The sequence below is a fragment of the Borostomias antarcticus genome (assembly GCF_949987555.1).
Source record: "Borostomias antarcticus genome assembly, chromosome: 16".
Taxonomy (NCBI): domain Eukaryota; kingdom Metazoa; phylum Chordata; class Actinopteri; order Stomiiformes; family Stomiidae; genus Borostomias; species Borostomias antarcticus.
Window position 1 is genome coordinate 7,349,755 of NC_140249.1, and position 20,134 is coordinate 7,369,888.

The 20,134-nt window shown below is 45.7% G+C and overlaps 2 protein-coding genes across 2 annotated transcripts in view; one reads left to right on the forward strand and one right to left on the reverse strand.

Annotated features, from left to right (window-relative positions):
* Window positions 1-2,424, reverse strand: part of hltf (helicase-like transcription factor) — a gene marked incomplete at its 3' end in the record, with an annotated part of 11,665 nt that extends 9,241 nt beyond the window's left edge. Inside the window, exons 1-5 of the mRNA XM_084450978.1 lie at window positions 2,295-2,424; window positions 1,361-1,556; window positions 1,060-1,226; window positions 698-825; window positions 502-584 (exon numbers count right to left, since the gene is read on the reverse strand). Of these exons, the coding sequence (XP_084307104.1) occupies window positions 502-584; window positions 698-825; window positions 1,060-1,226; window positions 1,361-1,546 (564 nt within the window). The 5' untranslated portion in view covers window positions 1,547-1,556; window positions 2,295-2,424. The remainder of the gene's footprint in view (window positions 1-501; window positions 585-697; window positions 826-1,059; window positions 1,227-1,360; window positions 1,557-2,294) is intronic.
* A 129-nt stretch (window positions 2,425-2,553) lies between these two features.
* Window positions 2,554-19,791, forward strand: LOC311319242 (serine/threonine-protein kinase PAK 2-like). The gene is made up of 15 exons (XM_084450735.1): window positions 2,554-2,727; window positions 8,446-8,639; window positions 10,962-11,068; window positions 11,241-11,388; window positions 11,823-11,839; window positions 11,957-12,073; window positions 12,281-12,404; window positions 12,571-12,634; window positions 14,345-14,393; window positions 14,720-14,832; window positions 15,040-15,157; window positions 15,745-15,844; window positions 16,019-16,215; window positions 17,527-17,664; window positions 18,071-19,791. Exons 2-15 carry the CDS (start codon window positions 8,462-8,464, stop codon window positions 18,155-18,157), a joined length of 1,557 nt encoding a protein of 518 aa, XP_084306861.1. The 5' UTR covers window positions 2,554-2,727; window positions 8,446-8,461; the 3' UTR covers window positions 18,158-19,791.
* The last annotated feature ends 343 nt before the right edge of the window (window positions 19,792-20,134 follow it).

The following is a 20,134-nucleotide window of genomic DNA, read 5'->3' on the forward strand; positions in this document are numbered from 1 at the left end:
TATATATATATATGTGTGTATATACATACATACATACATACATACATACATACATACATACATACATACATACATACATACATACATACATACATACATGCATACATACATACAGGTGCATCTCAGAAAAATCTAATACTGTGTAAAGTTTATTATTTTCCGTAATTTAATTCAAAAAGTGAACCTTTCATATATTATAGATTCATTACACATGTAGTGAAATATTTCAAGGCTGATTGCCTCCATGCCACGCTCCACGCTGATGCAGTAATTTGTGCAAACGGAGCCTCGGCCAAGTATTGAGAGTATAAATGAATATACTGAACATACGGTGATCAAAAAAGGCTTGAAATATTTCACTTTGTGTAATGGATCAAGAATATATGAAAGCTTCACAGTTTTAATTAAATTAATATTTTATATAGATCCAGGGACATGATATATATATACATGATTATATATTATATTATATATATGATTATATATGCTGGTAGGTGTTACCTCTTCAGCAGTCAGTGGGAGAGACTTCGTGGATGGGACCCTGAGACCTCGAGCATCTTTACCTGTTTTCATGATTCTTGAGCCTTACACACACACACACACACACACACACCTTGAAATTTGGAACTGGAGACCTTGATGTTTCTTGTGTGAGGGTGAGAGTTGTGCAGTCTTGTGTGTGTGTGTGTGTGTGTACCTGGGGGAAGCAGCTTGTACCCATATCTTCCCAGCAGTCCTACTACCGTGTCTCTGTTCTCCTCTTTCCCCCTGAAAGACAGCTGCACTGGCATGGTGAAGGCATTATTCACTCCGGACGGTACCACCCTGAAATCACACACACACACACACACACACACACACACACACACACACAGACATCACATTAGCTACTTGATCGCACACAGCATTGCTTGCCAGCCAAACACATTTAGCTTTAAAGAAGTGCATGGGGCTAAGGCGTATGGTTTAGACATCGACCTGGGACTCCAGGTCCCTGGACCTGCCCTCTGGCCAGCTCTCCGTCAGCCCTCCCTTCTGGCCAGCTTGTTGTCCACTCACCCCTCCACCTTGGCCAGCTTGTGGTCCATGATGTGGGCCATGGGTGCGGCCAGCTCCCTCTTGATGTGGCCCACCTGGCAGCCGTACACGTTGGTCACCTTCACCGCGTTGCGGTCGTACTGGTTCTGAGGCTCGCGCACCAGAGACACCATCTCCCCAGTGTTCACCTGGGACAGACACACACGCCTCCTGTTAAAATGGATACAACCCCTCACACGTCCTGTTACCACAGATACAACCCCTCATACATCCTGTTACCACGGATACAACCCCTAACCTCCTGTTGCCACAGCATACGTACCACGCCGGTGTAGTATCTCAGTCCAACCACGTTCCCTCGCAGGACCCCAAACAGCACCACGCCATCGTCTGAGTCCGGCTCCTCATCGGTCGCCGTGCGGATGGCCTGGGACAGCGTCTCCACCTCCGAAAGATCCGCCAACAGTTCGACGTTGTCCAGCCCAGCCCAACGATGCCACCGTGCCATGTCGTCCCAGCTGGAACATGTGCCACATGCCGACAACAAATAGTCAGTGACGCACACAAGATCATGTCAGGTCTGCTCCTGTGAACGCTCATAGTGTGCAGCGCCAGTCAGCCTTGTTTAAACAGAAATGTTGAATTGAATGAGCAACCCAGGCTGGACTCATTCATCTCCGTCTCTGACTGCGGGGGGATTGTCACACCCAGAGATGCTTGAGTTGGACTGAAACAGGTACTGTGGACTCATAGGTACTGTGAGCTGATATTCTTTATAGGTTAACAAGAGTTCAAGCAGTAATAACTGGCTAAGGCACTCAGCTTTGGTGAGCTCCTGTCCAAGTCCAGCACCGCTTTACCAAACCGTCTGATTTGAATGTTCAGGAGGCAATGAGCTAGCTCACACGTTTCTGTAACACGCTAACATTAGTTACGAATATAGGTGTGTGGTGGTATACATTGATATAAACGAAGCCAAACCCTTTCAGGATTGATTATCCATGTTATAGACGCACTGACTGACCAGCACTGCGGGACACTTCTTTACAACGATAAACTCAGGTTAACTTTGATGAAGAGAATATCAGCAAGAGCCAGAGTTTCACGAAGTTAGTTAACGTTAGCTAATTTTCGTTACCGTCCATCTAGCTGGAAATAACAGCAAGCTAGCTAGCTACTTATTTAATGGCATGCTGCTTTGCCAGCTCGCTAACTGGCTAGTTGAGACTACCAACTTGTGTCTTCTCAGCATTCACCTCAAAGGAAGTCCACAGTCTGTGCAGAACTAGCTAACGTTAGCCTGTGTGGAATAGCTGCAGTCTTCAGTCTGTGCCGTGCAGTGCTAAGCTAGCTACCGTTAGCTGAGCTGTGTGATGTGATGATGCTAGGCGCCTTTTCCCTCCGTCTGCGTCCTGACCAATCAGCACCAGGGAAACCGTCTGCGTCCTGACCAATCAGCACCAGGGAAATCGGGCTGGGTCCACGGTTCCGTTTCCGGATGGCTCTTCCCTGGTTTAGCTGAAAGCTTAGAGAAAAAGAGCTGTGGATAAAATACCACGCCAATGTTTTATTAAAGCTAATTACTGGTATTAAATCACAGCGCCAATCACTGTCTAGCGGTGTGAGAGGCAGACGAGTTGGATCGGAGTTCTCAGGAGTTTTGCAGGAGTTTACGTCTGACTTCAGTTGGTGAGTGAAAATAGCTTAGCATAGCTAACGTTAGCGACAAAGCTATAGCTAGCAAACTAGCTGGCTGGCTAAGTTGCCTTCCGACCTCAGCACTATCAATGCGACTGTTGTTGAGGCTAGCTAAGCTAACTAATGGTTAGCTAACGTTTACGTAGTCTCTAGCCATATCGGAGTGGATTGTGGCTAACTTAAAATGAGCCCTCTGCTAGTTAAAGAAAAGGGGACATGGAAGTGTAACTTAGCTAATGGTCGGTAACGCTAGCTAACTTCACACCTGACTTTCTAACTAACCGGTCAGCTTCATTTTTTTGTGACACCCGAGTGGTCTTTTTTATGTTGACAGCTGAAATGGACGATGTGCCAAATATTGGTGACAACAGTTGCTAACACAGTTTGGGGTTGTCACTCAGGGATCAGGGTGGTGGTGGTAGACCATCCGTCAGTTGTGTGTTGGCCCTTCTCATTCTAGGACAGTCAGTAGTGTGGCTTTAATGAACCTTTCAACAGCACGTTTAGTGACGTACTGAGCAGATAGGTAGATGCTTACTTTATTAAGGGCAGATTTTGTGGATATAAAGCATTCAAGACCAACTGATTGAAACATCCCGAGCCATGGAAAGTGATATGATGTGCCAAAACAATATGTTGTATAATTTCATCAGACATTAAGAGTACCAAAAAATATATCACCATTAAAAAAAGCACTACACCTACCACTGTGACCATGAGGTTCACCCAAGCACAACACAGTAAAATCTTTGTTTTCATATTCATCATGAAGGACAAGCTCGGGACAGGGGTTCTGGTTACTTGACACTGTAAACAGTAGCAAACCCAGCTGAAAAAGGTTCCAACTTGAACCCCTGTCATCTGCACAAGATGCTGTTTGGAAGGGTTCTATATAGAAATGGGTTCTTTATTAATAGCACTTTGTCAACCTGGAAAGGGTTCCCGGTGGAACCTTGTTTCAGGTGATTCTTCTGTAGTTACAGAAGGTTCTATTGGTATATCTGCATTCCTCCCTGACTGTCGTCAGTTGCTGCTTTGGCCTTAAGGAAGTAGGAAGTCTGTGCTGTTCAATTCATCTTTTTGAAGAAGAGATTATGCACAGATACACTATTACACACACAAGATGTGTGTGTGTGTCCAGTGTTTCCTCTAGGATTTTTTCAGCAGTGGGGGTAAATTTTGTTTACCCTGGGTGGTGTGCACGTGTGAATATCAATCATCAGTCTAAAAATATAAAATAACATGACACTTGACGGCAAAGCAAACTTTAGAACATGTGTGTGTATTTGAGTGTACATATAGGGGGGTGCGTATAGTGTACCGTAGTATAGTAAATTGTTGATTTGGAGTGACTGGGTCAATTTGGGTGAATGGGAATTGATGAAAGAGATGAATTTCTCATTACAATATTAATATAAAATAGAATAGGTACTAAAATCCAGTAAAAAGAGCTGTGTCCTATTTGACCAGTGTAGTATAATATTCTATTCTGGAGTCATTGGGTCACATGACATGGGAGCTATTGAAAAAAAAAAGAAAAAAAGATGAATTTCCCATTAAAATATTTATATAAAATAGAATAGGTACTAAAATTCAATAAAAGAAGCTGTGTCCTATTTGTCCAATGTAGTATAATATTCTGAGTTAAGTTGTGATCACTGGGTCACTACATTTGCTATTGAGCTATAGAAAAAGATAGATCTTTTGACATTTGTACCAGCTCAGTGGCCTTGTGGTTAGAGTGTCCACCCTGAGATTGGAAGGTTGGGGATTCGATCCGCATACCAAAAACTACAAAAATGGTACCCAATGCCTCCCTGGCATCAAGGGTTGGATTGAGGGCAAGTCCCTGCGACAAGCCAGTGTCATGTCCAGGGGTGTACATCAAGCCGCATCACACTAAGGAATCAAGAGAAAGGCTAGAGAACATTGGTTCTCAAGGCTACTTACTTACTTTGACATTTGTAAAGGGTCATTTGTTGACGGTCCCTAGCCATGACTACTAAGACCGTTTCATTGTGGCTCAAACCCCGGAAGTCGGGGAAATAAGACGATAAGACTGGGTGTCTGAATATCTTTCGAATATCCAACTTGAAACCAACTTCACCTAAGGGTTTTTACCTTTTTTTTCTTGTTCTCCTCTCCTCCAGTAGCTATTCGCTCTGACCATTTGTTCCACAGAATGTACCACTGTACAGGTAGTCTACCCCTACGCAGAGTCAAATTAAAATCCCCCATTCGAAAGTAGCGGTGGCAATGATTTTGCAGCAGGAGGGGGGGGAGCCACTGCTAAATGTACATAATGGAAAACCTGTGTGTTTTCCTGACCTAGGCCACATTTGGGTACAAATGTTAGACATGAAACCACTTCAAGCCAGTTGATTGGGGGTGGCATATCAAATTGGGGACAAAATTGGTATCCCCAATTAGGTGTTGAGGTTGGAGTTAGGGTTAGGATTAGAGCTAGGTTAAGGGGATACGGAATGAATGTAAGACGACTTTTGGGGACATTCCATTGACTTAGTGTGTGTGTGTGTGTGTGTGTGTGTGTGTGTGTGTGTGTGTGTGTGTGTGTGTGTGTGTGTGTGTGTGTGTGTGTGTGTGTGTGAATGAATGAATGAATGGAAGAAATGAGGGGAGGAGGAGGTGGGAGGATCTCCTTCCAGGAAGTCCTGTGCAGTATTTCCTTTTATAGAAGCTGAGTACAAAAGCTCACTTCCTGTAAACAGCCCCTCGCTTCTGTTTGCTTTCGTCTGATTGGTCAGAAGCCGGTTGACCCACCAGTAGTGGAAGAGGATGAGGAAGTGTTTTTCTCATAGAGGCAGAGGGAAGTAGAATGTGCAGCAGAAGAGAATAGAAACAGAAAGAGTAGAATGCAGACTTCTATTGTTTTAGGAACAGAGGCCAGTAGAGTAGCACCCAGGATGGTGTTGTTTAGTAACTGAGGGATTCAAATCTCTACAGAGATTGAATTAGACAAAGGCATCACGCTAAAATATCCACAAATGTAATAGTGTAGACAATTGACTATCACCTTGCTTCATCTAATTTTCCCAATTTGTTTTCATCTTTGGACAGTTACCGTAACCGCACTACATTAACCACAACGCACTATGTTATGACATCAGAAAGGTAACCTTCTAATGTCATAACCAGATCAAAAGGAAGACACAGGCCTAGCCTATAGAGATAAAAGGAGGAAGGTATGAGGGCCTGTGGTCTCGTTACGGTGGAGCTGCAGAGTCATGGAGGTGTAACGACTGTTGCGTCAGAGCAGTGCTGATCAGGGCTGCACTGCCTGGGAGGAGAGGGGAATAGAGTGGAGTGTTGGTCTGTCTGCAGCCCGTGTGGGTCGCTGCCTGGGAGGAGAGGAGAGTGTTGGTCTTCAGCCCGTGTGGGTCTTGTTTGGCCCGAGGGGAGGGAATCAGCCAGCCAGGGCACACAGAGAGAGGGGTGGAATTGTCAGAACGAGGCCACACCCAACTCGAGCCTTGGAGCCATGGAATTCCTAGAGACAGGCCCCAGCCTGGATAGCCAGCACACACACACACTCACACCATTCTTTTACCTACCCTATGCACGCACACACACCCTGCCGGTCTTGAAACACACATGCACACACACGCGCGCACACACACACACACACAGTTAATGCCCTTTGCCACACACACACACTGGCCGATAAGGTGCTCATTACTGGGCTGGGTCTAACTACTCTGGGTTGAGACATGACTGCACTTGTTACAGCTGAGTTCTCTGAGGAATGCCTTTGCCTGCAAAGACCTGCCCTGAGAGAGAGAGAGAGAGAGAGAGAGAGAGAGAGAGAGAGAGAGAGAGGAGGGGGGAGAAGGTGGTAGATACTCTGTAGTTAGAGGTAGACACACAGACTGACACTGGGAATACAACGAAAGGGGCATTCTGGTTTACGTGCTCTTCTGAAAGACGCAGAGGAGAGGACAGAGGGGTGAGTAGGGGTGAGACCGTGCTTCGGGGTAGGTGTGACCAGCCAGAGGTGAAGGAAAAGAGGACAGTGGTGGTGAAGGGGGAGAGAGACGGCCATAGGAGAGACCATTCAGAGAGACAACCATAGGAGAGACAGTTCAGAGGATTCTGGCCTTATTGCTGGTTTGTTGTTGTTGTTGTTGACAACGTTGTTGACGCTGTGCCAATTATTATGGAGTTCTGTGGTTCTTCCGGTGAAGGCATCTGTAGTCAGGAGGACCAGGAAGCGTCTGGTCTCTGAGCCTCCAGCCACGCCACTGATCAGCCACTGTCTGATAATAACGTAGAGAAACACGTAATCTCCCTGTGGAACGCCAGTCCTCTTCCTGAAACTCATCCACGACGGCCTCGGCCTTGCGTCGGCCGGCCGGCCAGTATGAGGGGGCCTCTGTCAGGGCCGGCCGGACGACGCAAGGCCAAGGCCGTCGTGGATGAGTTTCAGGAAGAGGACTGGCATTCCACAGGGAGATGACGTGTTTTTCTACGTTATTATCTACACAATCACAACTCACTGGTGCCTCAGTGTAGCTGTAACAGTATGCCTAGCTGGAAACGTCCATAAACTTCCTTATTAGGACTTGCCAAATTTATCTATCTATTAATCTATCTATCTACTACAAAGTTTGCTTCGGTCAAGTTGATTTTCTTGAAAATGTGCGGTAAATGTGCATGTTATTGCCTTATTAAACAGTCAGCGCAAAGTGATTTAGGTTATCAAGCTGTTTCACAACGTAAGGCAGTGACAACAGCAGGGCCAGACACAGGAAGTGAGGACAGCTTTGTGAACTCCACGCATTTCCTGTTTCTTGTCGATGTGATGTCATCACGGTTCTTTGGAGGAGGGAGGGGGGCGTGGCGTCTGCGTCTCAATAGTCAGAAGCGGCGCCCTGTCCTCGTCTCGCTTCCTTCTGCTGCTGTGGTGAGATAGAGATCTGATCGACTTTGAAAAGGAGCAGAACTCCTGGCTTCAACCATCCGGCTTTCAGCGTTCCTCATCCGGCTGGTCAGAGACCGCGTTTAGAGACGCGAGACGAACGCTTTACATGCAGACGACCTCAGTCACTCCTGTACTGCTTACTACATGAGACAGGAAGAGGCATGCTGTGGTGAGAGCTGCGTGTGTGTCTGTGTGTTTGTGCCTGTGGGTGGGAGAGAGAGGTGAATAGGTATCAGACAAAAGCTATGACCTTATTAGGACTTGAGCTGTTAATGTATTTCTCTGCCTTGCGCTATCAAGATTAATTCAAAACCACAGTCCAATCATCCCATACACACAGACCTGCTGTCCCTACCTTGGTCTTTCTTTCTCTCTCTCTCTCTCTTTCAATCTCTCTCTTTCTCTCGTTCTCGCTCTTTCTCAGTTTTACACATACAAACACGCTCATACTCATAGTAGGAAGTGAGACCTAATACGTCAGATCATGTGTTCAGCGACAGGAGTTAGCGGATCATAACTTCCAGTGCTTCACATTTCACACACTCTTTCTGTTCCCTCATTCTGTCATGGTTACCCAGTGGCCTCTGGAAGCCAGCAGGCCACTACTAGTGGTGTGACTCTCTGGTTTGTGTTTGGGCGTGTGTGTGTTTGTGTCTTTCTATTTGTCTGTCTGTTTGTGTGGTGTGCAGAAAGCTGATAGCCCCTCTGTAGTTCTGTGCTGATGTCTAACGATGTTGTGTGTGTGTGTCTCTCTCTCTCTCTCATCACAGGTGCACGTGTGTGTAGATGTGTGACAGCGGAGTGTGTGAGGACAAACCCCCCGCCCCCCCTGTCAGGATGAGTAGCCAAGGAGGAGGAGCCAAGGACCCTCTTTCAGCCAATCACAGTTCCCGGCCCCTGCCCTCGGTTCCAGAGGAGAGGAAGTCCAGGAACAAGATCATCTCCATGTTTGCCTCCGAGAAGGGTGAGACACACACACACACACACACGACACGCGCACACACACGACACGCGCGCGCACACACACACGACACGCGCGCACACACACACACACACACACACACACACACACACACACTAGGAATGTGCACAGATAGTCTGCAGGGCAGCTTCTGCTAGTTGTTTAGGAAATACTAGTCGGGAAAACTAAATATAGGCTTATATATTTAAAAGATAAAGACTTAATACAAATTAAATTTAAAAAAAAAGATTTTATAAAAAGATTTAAATAATGAAAGTCACCTGGCACAGGCCTGCTTTCTGTCCTTTAAGTTAAAACAAAACATGGAGAAGCAGCGTTCATGTTTTATGTGTTTCTTGCACTGTCTTGATACTTTTAATGTATCATGTAAAGCACCTTGAATTGCCTTGTTGCTGAAATGTGCTCTACAAATACTCTCAACCGCTTATCCCACTGAGGGACCCACTTCTGTGGGGGTGCGGGAAGGGAAGGCCCAACTCTTCCCCAGTACTGTAGGGAAGGGAAGGCCCAACTCTTCCCCAGTACTGTAGGGAAGGGACGGCCCAACTCTTCCCCAGTACTGTAGGGAAGGGACGGCCCAACTCTTCCCCAGTACTGTAGGGAAGGGAAGGCCCAACTCTTCCCCAGTACATTAGGGAAGGGAAGGCCCAACTCTTCCCCAGTACTGTAGGGAAGAGAAGGCCCAACTCTTCCCCAGTACTGTAGGGAAGGGACGGCCCAACTCTTCCCCAGTACTGTAGGGAAGGGACGGCCCAACTCTTCCCCAGTACTGTAGGGAAGGGAAGGCCCAACTCTTCCCCAGTACTGTAGGGAAGAGAAGGCCCAACTCTTCTCCAGTACTGTAGGGAAGAGAAAGCCCAACTCTTCCCCAGTACTGTAGGCTACCAGCTTGCAAGTCGCTACCTCACTTTCAACTAATTTGTAACATTCAAAGCAATCACCTGATATTATTGAAATTATTAAATCAGTTGTGTAATGGTCAGCTTAAATGAAACCATTTTGCAGTTTTAACACATTAATTTTTTTGCCTATAGGCCAGCCTACACCAGGCTGAACATTTTCAAATGTAGCCTACAATTCATTTGCCTATTTTTTTGCACAATAGGCTATGCCTATTATTTCGATTTATTTTTATTTACACTGTTTCTATACATAATTTGTGATTCAGCAATGGAAAGCCTGATTGCAAAGATTGCTCATGTTTCCTCCCTTACAGAAAAAGACTGTCTTCTTCTCTCCGTCTCTCAGAGCGGCTCTCTGCCTGGGGCGTGCATGGCTGTGTTGCGCAATACCTGCTCTGTGTTGGGCAATACCTGCTCCGAGAGCGAAAGACAGACACATCTCTTCTTCTGATATCAAAAATGCTTCTAAGATGAATAGGCCTGTATTCATCTTATTGCAAGTTTATATAGCCTAGCATAGCTTTGTAAGTTCTTCCGATCCTCTCACTTTTTGCAATGCGAAATGTAATTCGGATTCAACGTGCCCCCTTCACGTGTCGTGCACACGCAAGGGCTTTTTGCATAATCAACCAGTCGTTGCGCTTCAGAGTAAAATGCATTTAGCAATGAATCCCTGGTCCGCATGCATGCCGAACTGTTGGGGGCGATCCATATGGATCAACTAGGATCACGGATCAACTAGGCTGCGTTACGTCAACACTATTAGATACACTTTATTGCAGACACAGGTCCATATAAAAATAACAATACGACAATACAATACGAGTTAGACTAGTCGTCAGAATAGTCTAAAATGATGACATCACCTCACCCCTCTAGTGAGGACCCTTACTGACATCACCTCACCCCTCTAGTGAGGACCCTTACTGACATCACCTCACCCCTCTAGTGAGGACCCTTACTGACATCACCTCACCCCTCTAGTGGTGACCCTTACTGACATCACCTCACCCCTCTAGTGAGGACCCTTACTGACATCACCTCACCCCTCTAGTGGTGACCCTTACTGACATCACCTCACCCCTCTAGTGAGGACCCTTACTGACATCACCTCACCCCTCTAGTGGTGACCCTTACTGACATCACCTCACCCCTCTAGTGAGGACCCTTACTGACATCACCTCACCCCTCTAGTGAGGACCCTTACTGACATCACCTCACCCCTCTAGTGAGGACCCTTACTGACATCACCTCACCCCTCTAGTGGTGACCCTTACTGACATCACCTCACCCCTCTAGTGAGGACCCTTACTGACATCACCTCACCCCTCTAGTGGTGACCCTTACTGACATCACCTCACCCCTCTAGTGAGGACCCTTACTGACGTGTCTCTCTCCCAAGGGGGCCGGAAGAAGGAGCGCGACAAGGAGAGACCTGAGATCTCCTCCCCCTCAGATTTCGAACACACCATCCACGTGGGCTTCGACGCCGTTACCGGCGAGTTCACTGTAAGTGTGTGCGTGCGTGTGTGAAATATGTCTCCGAAATATGTCTCTGTGTATTCATATCTGTGTGTGTGTGCATGTGTTCGTGCGTGCGTGTGTGTGTGTGTGTGTGTGTGTGTGCGCGCGTGCGCGTGTGTGTATGTGTGTCTGTGTGTGTGTGTGTGTGTGTGTGCAGGGCATGCCAGAGCAGTGGGCGCGTCTCCTCCAGACGTCCAACATCAGTAAATCAGAGCAGAAGCAGAATCCTCAGGCCGTCCTCGACATTCTCAAGTTCTACGACTCAACCAGCGGAAAACAGAAATACCTCAGCTTCTCCTCCTCAGGTCTGGCCCCTCCCCCTCTGTCTGCTCTGTCATCTCTCACTTCATCTCTTCTCTCTCTCTCTTTCTTTCTCTCTCTCATCTCTCTCTCTCTCTGTTTCCTGTCTCACTTTATCTCTCTATCTCTTATCTCTCTCCGGTCTCCCTCTGTCTCCTCTCTTATTTCTCTCAATCCTTCTCTCCTAACTCTCATCTCTCTCTCCTTTCTCTAATCTCTCTTCTTTCTCTGTGTATTTCTCTTATCTCTCTGTATCTCTATCTCCTATCTCTCTTCCTCTCACTCCCTGTCTTATCTGTCCATCCCTCTTCATTTTCTCTTCCTCTCTGTCTCTCTGTTCATGAAATATGAGTTATATAGAGTACTTCAATAACTTACTTGAATGAGACTCATTTGTAAACACTCTTTCTCTGTCTCTCTCTCACTTTCACTCTCTCAGACAAAGATGCACAATCGGTAAGTAGCACTGTAGCTTAGGCTGCACAAACTCCGTAAATCCAAGATTCTCAAACACCATGACTATTGGGGTGTGTGTGCGCGTGTGTGCATGTGTGTGCGCGTGTGTGTGTCCAGCCAGGGAAGCAGGGTTCAGAGCAGTCACCTTCAGGAGGAAAGGACGCGGACGACGACGACGATGATGATGAAGCTCCGCCCCCGATCGTTGCTCCAAGGCCCGAACACACTAAATCGGTGGGTGTGTGTGTCGGTGTGTGTGTGTGTGTGTGTGTGTGTGTGTGTGTGTGTGTGTGTGTGAAAACACACTAAATCGGTGTGTGTGTATGTGTCGGTGGGTGTCATCATGACAAGTTTTGAACAGCTGAATAAGACCCGCAAGGCCCAGGTGGGAAGCCAGATATGCGTGTACCTGTGCTGATGTCACTTCCTGTTGTGTATCAGGTGTACACGAAATCTGTGATTGAGCCCCTCCCACCCACCTGCGAGGGCGACGCGGCCGCCAGGGCAGCAGACAGACAGAGGAGGAAGGGCAAGATGACAGACGAAGAGATCATGGACAAACTCCGTGAGTAACATACAAACACACACACACACACACCTGACATACATGAATGCACACTCCGATACTCACACACTTAAGATACACACTCAAGAATGCAACATTCACGCATTCTCACATCCTTCAGACCAGACTAGCATTGCTAACTTTACTCTTGGTTAATGTTTGCCAGGAACCATTGTCAGTATTGGAGATCCTAAAAAGAAGTATACACGCTATGAAAAGATCGGCCAGGGGTGAGTGTTGGTGTGGCCTGCTGGGGGCATGGCCTGCTTGAAATCACTTTCTATATCACCTATCACCCTCTAGACCCTATATCACCAACCGGTGCACCGCGGCCCGGATCCGGACTCAGAAGCAATCCGGACCGCGTCTTATAACCCAATAAATCAATGAGAATTTCTCTCTTTTGACGGAGCATAGGCAACTAGTTTGAGCCTGCGCAGCCTTTGTAGTATGTTACGGCATTTGTTTACTATCTCACGCGTCACTAGCCAATCGAATCTGCGTGATCATTGCCTGACGTCAACCATGTGACAGCCTCGCTACCGGAGAAACATAACGACAAACAAAGAGGGATAGTGGGAGGGTGTGATGCCACAGGTAGACGGAAAAAAGGCAGAAAGCAGTTCAATTCTTAAAATGTGTTGAGATTTTTGATACAAAAGGGAAACTCAAACTAGATTTTTGGTTTTGTTTTTCTAAATTTAAGCACTTTAATTTCAGATGCACATTTTTCCAAAGCTACTTTGCTTTTAAATGTAGACCTCGTTTTACTCAAGTTTATAGTAGCCTACAGTACTTTTTATTTATAATCCCTCCTAAATGTGAAATCCCTCCTAAATGTGAAGTGTTAATAAACAGGTTGAAATATTGTTGAAATGTAGCCTACTTTATTTTATTTTAAAGTATGTTGGGGGCCATAAAACTGAAGTGAACAATATTTTAACTTCACATGCATATTGCACAGTAACATACAGCACAATAATTTGATATGCAAAGAAACAAATGTGTCGAGGGCATAAAAAAACGCATGCATCACCACCGGACCTGGCTTGAGGCAATTTTGTCAAACTGGACCTCTTATAACTTTACTTGATTACCCCTGTTCTAGACTCACGAGTCAGTTTGACTGCGCTCAACAAGAGACTTTAGACAGAATTCCTGATTTCTATCTTAAAAGTGGGTGGAAACAATTTGAGAGTTATAAAATAAACTGCATTGCAGAACCAATCCGAGGTCTTTCCTAATGGGGCGGTGACATGCAGAAATCGTGTGCTTGTAAACACAGTCCTACTGGAAACATGGTGTCACCATATTGCGCTTGCGGCAAACCACATTCATTTGTTAAAAACAGACACAATCTTTTATTAGAACGGGATTGGTCCATCTGGCCTGACGTGTCATGGATGATTGAAGCTGGATGACGCCTGCATGTTCTTGTTAGTCAGATGCTGCATGATTGGGAATTCTGCAATAAAGTGTGTTTACATGACCAGTCGGACAAGACATGTATGCTTCTGCAGCAAAGTATCAGCGTGTGTTTTTCCAACATGTTGAATAGCTTCTGCCGGGCTATAGTAACAACGCACTAAGTAGCTTGTAAACATCTATCTAGACCTCACCATTTTATCGTGAAAACAACGAGCGAGTGACTTGTCAAACAGTAGCTCCAACTCTTAAACTAAACTGCTGGCCGTTGGCACAGGTGGCTAACGTTAACACAAAACTGTCATCGGATGATCTGCCAAGCAGTTTGCATGGCTACCACAGTAGCACTAATCAAAGGGACTCAAAACAGACATAAATATTTGTAGCAGGGGATTCCCTAACCTAGTCTTTCTTTTCTTTCTTTCTTTCTTTCTTTCTTTCTTTCTTTCTTTCTTTCTTTCTTTCTTTCTTTCTTTCTTTCTTTCTTTCTGTTATATTTTCTCTCTCTCCCTCAGGGCATCTGGTACGGTGTACACAGCCATTGATGTTGCCACTGGTCAGGAGGTAAAGACTCAACAGAAACAAAATAAAGAGAAACTGCTTTTCTCTCTCTCCCTCTCACACCCACAGACACACACGCACACCCTAGCGTACATCGATGTGTCTGTGTGTTAATGTGTTTGTGTATTGATGTTTGTTTATTGATGTGTGTGTTTGGTGTATTGATGTGTGTTTGTGTGCTGATGTGTTTGTTTGCTGATGTGTGTGTGTGCTGATGTGTTTGTGTGTTGGTGGATTTGTGTGTTGATGTGTTTGTGTTGACGTGTCTGAGTATTGATGTGTATGTGTGTTGATGTGTGTGTTTGTGTGTTGATGTTTGTGTGTTGCAGGTGGCCATTAAGCAGATCAACCTTCAGAAGCAGCCCAAGAAGGAGCTGATCATCAATGAGATCCTGGTGATGAAGGAGATGAAGAACCCCAACATCGTCAACTTTGTCGACAGGTACGGCACCGCACCTCGACAACAGAAGTGGCACCTCACTGTGTGTTGATGAATAGTAGGACTTAAAGTGTGTCTGTGTGCGTGCGTGTGTGAAACAATTTCCCCTCCGGGATAAATAAAGTACCTCTCATCTTTATCCATCTACTGTATCTATCTATCCATCCATCCATCCAATGTAATCTAATGTAATCTGTGTGATGTGTGTAGTTTCCTGGTGGGAGACGAGCTGTTTGTGGTGATGGAGTATCTGGCTGGAGGCTCTCTGACTGATGTGGTGACAGAGACCTGCATGGATGAGGCCCAGATCGCTGCCGTCTGCAGAGAGGTACACACAACACTGGGGGGCGGGGAGACAGGGTGGTGTGTGTACGTGCGTGCGTGTGTGCGTGTGTGCGCGTGCGTTAGGGCTGCACAATTAATCGTGAATTAATCGAAATTGCGATTAGGACCTCCGCGATTAATTAATCGCAAAAGGCCGCAATTAATGTGATTAATAATTTTTCTTTGAATTGAGTGTGCTAGGACTACACTGACGAATCACAGGCGCTTATGCTGTCTGACCAATCACATGTGTTCCTGCTGAGTGCGCTGTGCGCAGCAATTTCACTGAGAAGACAGATAGCAGTAGGTCAAGACAAGTGTCACAAGAGTACCTGCAGCTGTGAGTAGTGACAAAATGAGCGAAAACAAAGTCAGTGAGTTAGTAGCAATAAAGGGATCAATGTCCGTGATTTGGGAGCATTTTGGTTATTATATATTAATATTCTATATTACATATTAATCGCAATTATTAATCGCAATTACCATTTTGAAGCAAAAAAATAATTATTATTTTTTGTCATAATCGTGCAGCCCTAGCGTGCGTGCGTGCGTGCGTGCGTGCGTGAGACTCACTCTCCCCTCCCTCCTCAGTGTCTGCAGGCTCTAGAGTTCCTCCATGCCAACCAGGTGATCCACAGAGACATCAAGAGTGACAACGTACTGCTGGGAATGGACGGATCAGTCAAACTCAGTGAGAAAACACACCACTCAATCAATCACACACACACACATACATGCACACACAATCAGAAGTAATCGCAACTCTTGATCACAATTCTATGGACACATTATATTATATGACATTATTATATTTTACAGATGTTTTTATATTGATGAACCTGACCCTCGCTCCTCTGTCTTCCAGCTGACTTTGGCTTCTGCGCCCAGATCACCCCAGAGCAGAGCAAGCGCAGCACCATGGTGGGCACGCCCTATTGGATGGCGCCAGAGGTTGTGACCCGCAAGGCCTACGGGCCCAAGGTGGACATCTGGTCCCTGGGCATCATGGCCATAGAGATGGTGGAGGGTGAACCTCCATACCTCAACGAAAACCCTCTCAGGGTGAGCGTGTGTGTGTGTGTGTGTGTGTGTGTGTGTGTGTGTGTGTGTGTGTGTGCGGTAGGGCTGTCAAATAAATATTCGAACTTAGACTAGTGTAGAAGATTTTTAACTGATCTAAAGTCAAAAAGGATTTGCCAAGATTCGCTCAGAGGTTAAGTCTGGTTTATTGAGAAAGCATACGAGCGCAAGGACTTCAGAGGAAACGCACGTGAGTAGTATCCAGCAGAAGTGCCGCAGTCTGGTCTTGCGCGGCCTTATATTCAAAGCAATACACATATATGACGCTTCCAGGGATGTGATTGGCTAACCCATTGTACACGTCATATTAAATGGCAGGCGTCATCAACAGTGGTCGAGAATACAGACACGTGACATGAGAAAGGCGGTCATTTCTTGAAGGGACAATGGGACAAAGGATGGTTATTCTGGAGCAGACAACGTCTAGGTGTGTTGACCTCCTGGAGGTCATCCTGTCATAAATTAGATTAGCACAGCTATGTGAAAGGTTGAGGGAGGTGGTGAAACTACAATTTCTATGACACTAGTCGTCGACTTTGGGGGAAAAAATGTGCAATCGATCATTAAAAGGTAGATTAGATTAGTAGGCTAACGTTACCACAAAGCAAACAGCCTCCCGGGAGATGATCTTCTAATCATGCCAAAACACATTCCACATTAGTATTTATTCTTTTCAACATGACCAAAAAACAGCCAAACGACTGTATCCACAGTATCTTATATATCTATATCTAGGTGGCGAGGAAATACCTTACTTCCCTAAGATTCAAGCGCGTCGCCTCCTAAGCGCGCCAGGCAACATTGTAAACAAGCACCCAATCTGATCAATCGGCTATATAATTCCTCTTGTTTTGTTTTCAGTTGGCTAGGCTATAGGCCTAATAAAAGGACCCTGTTTGCACTAAATGTCACCCATGTTGACTGGGTATTACTTGAGTAATCTGTGAACCTGAAAGTTGTCAGAGACATATATATAAAACATAAAATATTAGTTCACGTTACCGTCTGTGCTTGTTCTTGACAGTAGGTGGTGTGCGTCCTCTTGTGGTTACAAGTGGTACTTTTCCAGTGTGTCATTTCTATGCAAAGTTATATAATGGCAAGCCTACCAATAATCAAATATATTTGAGTTCCGGGACGAGAGAAAGTCAAATATCATTTCTGAAGTCAGTTGACAGCCCTAGTGTGTGGGCGGGCAGGCAGGCGGGTGTCTTTGTTCACAAGTGTGTGTGTGCTTGTGCACGTGCAAGCGTTGACAGTGAAACACCACCGTGTGTTCACCCCTCTCCTCAGGCCCTGTATCTGATCGCCACCAACGGCACTCCGGAGCTGCAGAGTCCAGAGAAGCTGTCTCCAGTCTTCAGGTCCTTCCTGTCGCGCTGCCTGGAGATGGACGTGGAGAAACGAGGAGGCGGGAGAGAGCTGCTGCAGGTACTGTAGACACACACACTAATACAGACACACACAAGAGAAAACACATGAAAACACACACATTAAAGCACACACACATTAAAAAGCATACATATGGATATTGAAAACACAGGCATATCTCTCTTATACACAAACACACACATACACACCACACACAAAAACACACACTAATACAGACACGAAAACACGCACATTAAAAGCACACACATTAAAACGCATACACATGGATTTTGAATACACAGACATCTCTCTTATACACAAACACACACATACCTCTGTAAAACGCACCAAACCATAAAGCACACACACTGTACATTAAACACACACACACAAAGAAATCATATTGATGGATGTGAGAGCTATCGTTTGATATATTGATTCGTGTTGTGTTTTGTGGTTTCTGCAGCACCCGTTCCTGAAGCTGGCCAAGCCTCTGTCCAGCCTCACCCCTCTCATCCTGGCCGCCAAGGAGGCCATGAAGAGCAACCGCTAATCTAGCCGCTAACCTACCTAGCTAGCCCAGCTAACCCAGCAAAAAACCCAGCGAGCCGCTAACTCAGCTAGCTTAGCAAACCCAGCCAACTTAGCGAACCCCTGCTAGGCTAGCTAACCTAGCTAACAGCTAAATGCTAACTCTTCTAACTACCAGATCCTCCCAGCTTTGACCCTTCTAACCGCTATAGAGCCATAGAAGATACCTGAGTAAGACTGCTCTGTCTCTCCTCCCCTGTCCTGCCCCGTACCCCCAACCCTGGGCCAAACTCATCTGGGCCACAAACTAGCCAGCATGGATTTTTGGTCTTTTTTCTCTTTTCCTTTGAGGATTAGTCAGTAAGACAGTTAAAATAAAAGAAGCAATCTGCAACATTCCAGTGACTGGGACCAAAGGTGGACACAGGTTTAATGCTAGCTAGCTAACGGTTAACATTCTAGTAGCGATAGCTAGCTAGCTAGTCTCACTATTTAACTGCTAGCATTACTGGTCAAAAGCTAACCTTCCTGGGTACCTGCTAGCATTACTGGTTTACTGTTAGCCCTCTTTAGCATTTGATAGCTTACTGGTTAGATTTCAGCCTCACTGCTGGTCTGCTACTGCCGTGCCAACACCCAAGTGCCTCTCCCCTCACTGGCAGTGTTGCTTTTCTTGATGCTAGCCGGATGTTAGCACAATTAGCCTTATGCTACCTGTAGTTGTTAGCGCCATTAGCCCTATGCTTCATATCAACACACAGAGAACCATCCTCCTTCTCCTCGCACCTTGTCTCTTCTCCCACACCCCCTCAAGTGACCTCATCCCCGACCGTGTCTCCTTCAAGAGCCTGACGCACGCACGCACACACACACACACACACACACACACACACACACACACACACACACACACACACACACACACACACACACACACACCATGCAGTGAGGAAGCCCTCTAGCTGTATTATAAGTTAATGAGGTTCTGACTGTAGCCTTAAATCCTATAGCACAGTGCCTGAACTGGAACGCTTGTTTTATCTCATATCACACAAGGTTGTTGTTGCTGTGGGTTCCTCTGTCTGATACCCTCTTTCTGTCTCTTTCTATTCTCACAAAGAAACATGACAAAATACAAAAAATGATTTATTTACTGTATGGTAATAGTTGTGTCTTAAAGTCCAAACCCCAAATATTTAGTTGTTTTGTTTTGTATATTATGTACCTTCAATGGCAAAGCCCTGTTCAAATCTGGAAACCTTTGACAAGCTTTTATAAGTATGTAGGATATTATCATTGTTTTGTATTTGTAACTAACATTCTGATAGATGACCAGATTGGTATGTTTTCACCAGTCTGAGATGTTGCCATGGTGACCAGGTTGGTGTATCTTCAGCAGTTTGAGATGTTGCCATGGTGACCAGGTTGGTGTATCGTCACCAGTCTTAAGATGTTGCCAGGGTGACTAGGTTGGTGCATTTTCACCAGTCTGAGAAGTTGCCAATGGTGTTTTATGTGTGACCCCTGACCTGTTACATAGAGCCTTGTTTGACCAATCAGAGAGCAAACATTCCAACCTGAGGAGGTTAAATCTCTATGGTGTCTAATGTATACAGGATCCTTTTGATTATAGTTTGTTTTTTCTTGAAACCAAGAGCTTCGACTGAGAAAAAAAACATTTCAGCAGTCTGTAAATTATTAATAAAGATAGACTCAAACAGACTGTTTTGTGTGGTGTTTTTGTATGTGTGTCTAGGTAGATAAAGAGGAAGTGATTAACACAAGAGGATTTGTGATTGAGGAAGAGTTATTGACACTGTGGCTCTTGTTCCTATAATGTGTCTGGCTTCTGTGTATTTCAGCCACCTGGGATGAAGTGTGACTAAGCATAGACACCAAACACCACATTTTCACACAGACCGGCAGGTGTTCATTTGCCTACGGGGGAGATGTTTTGCATGGCTGTTGTGCCTCCCTGCTCCTCACACTTAAAAACTCC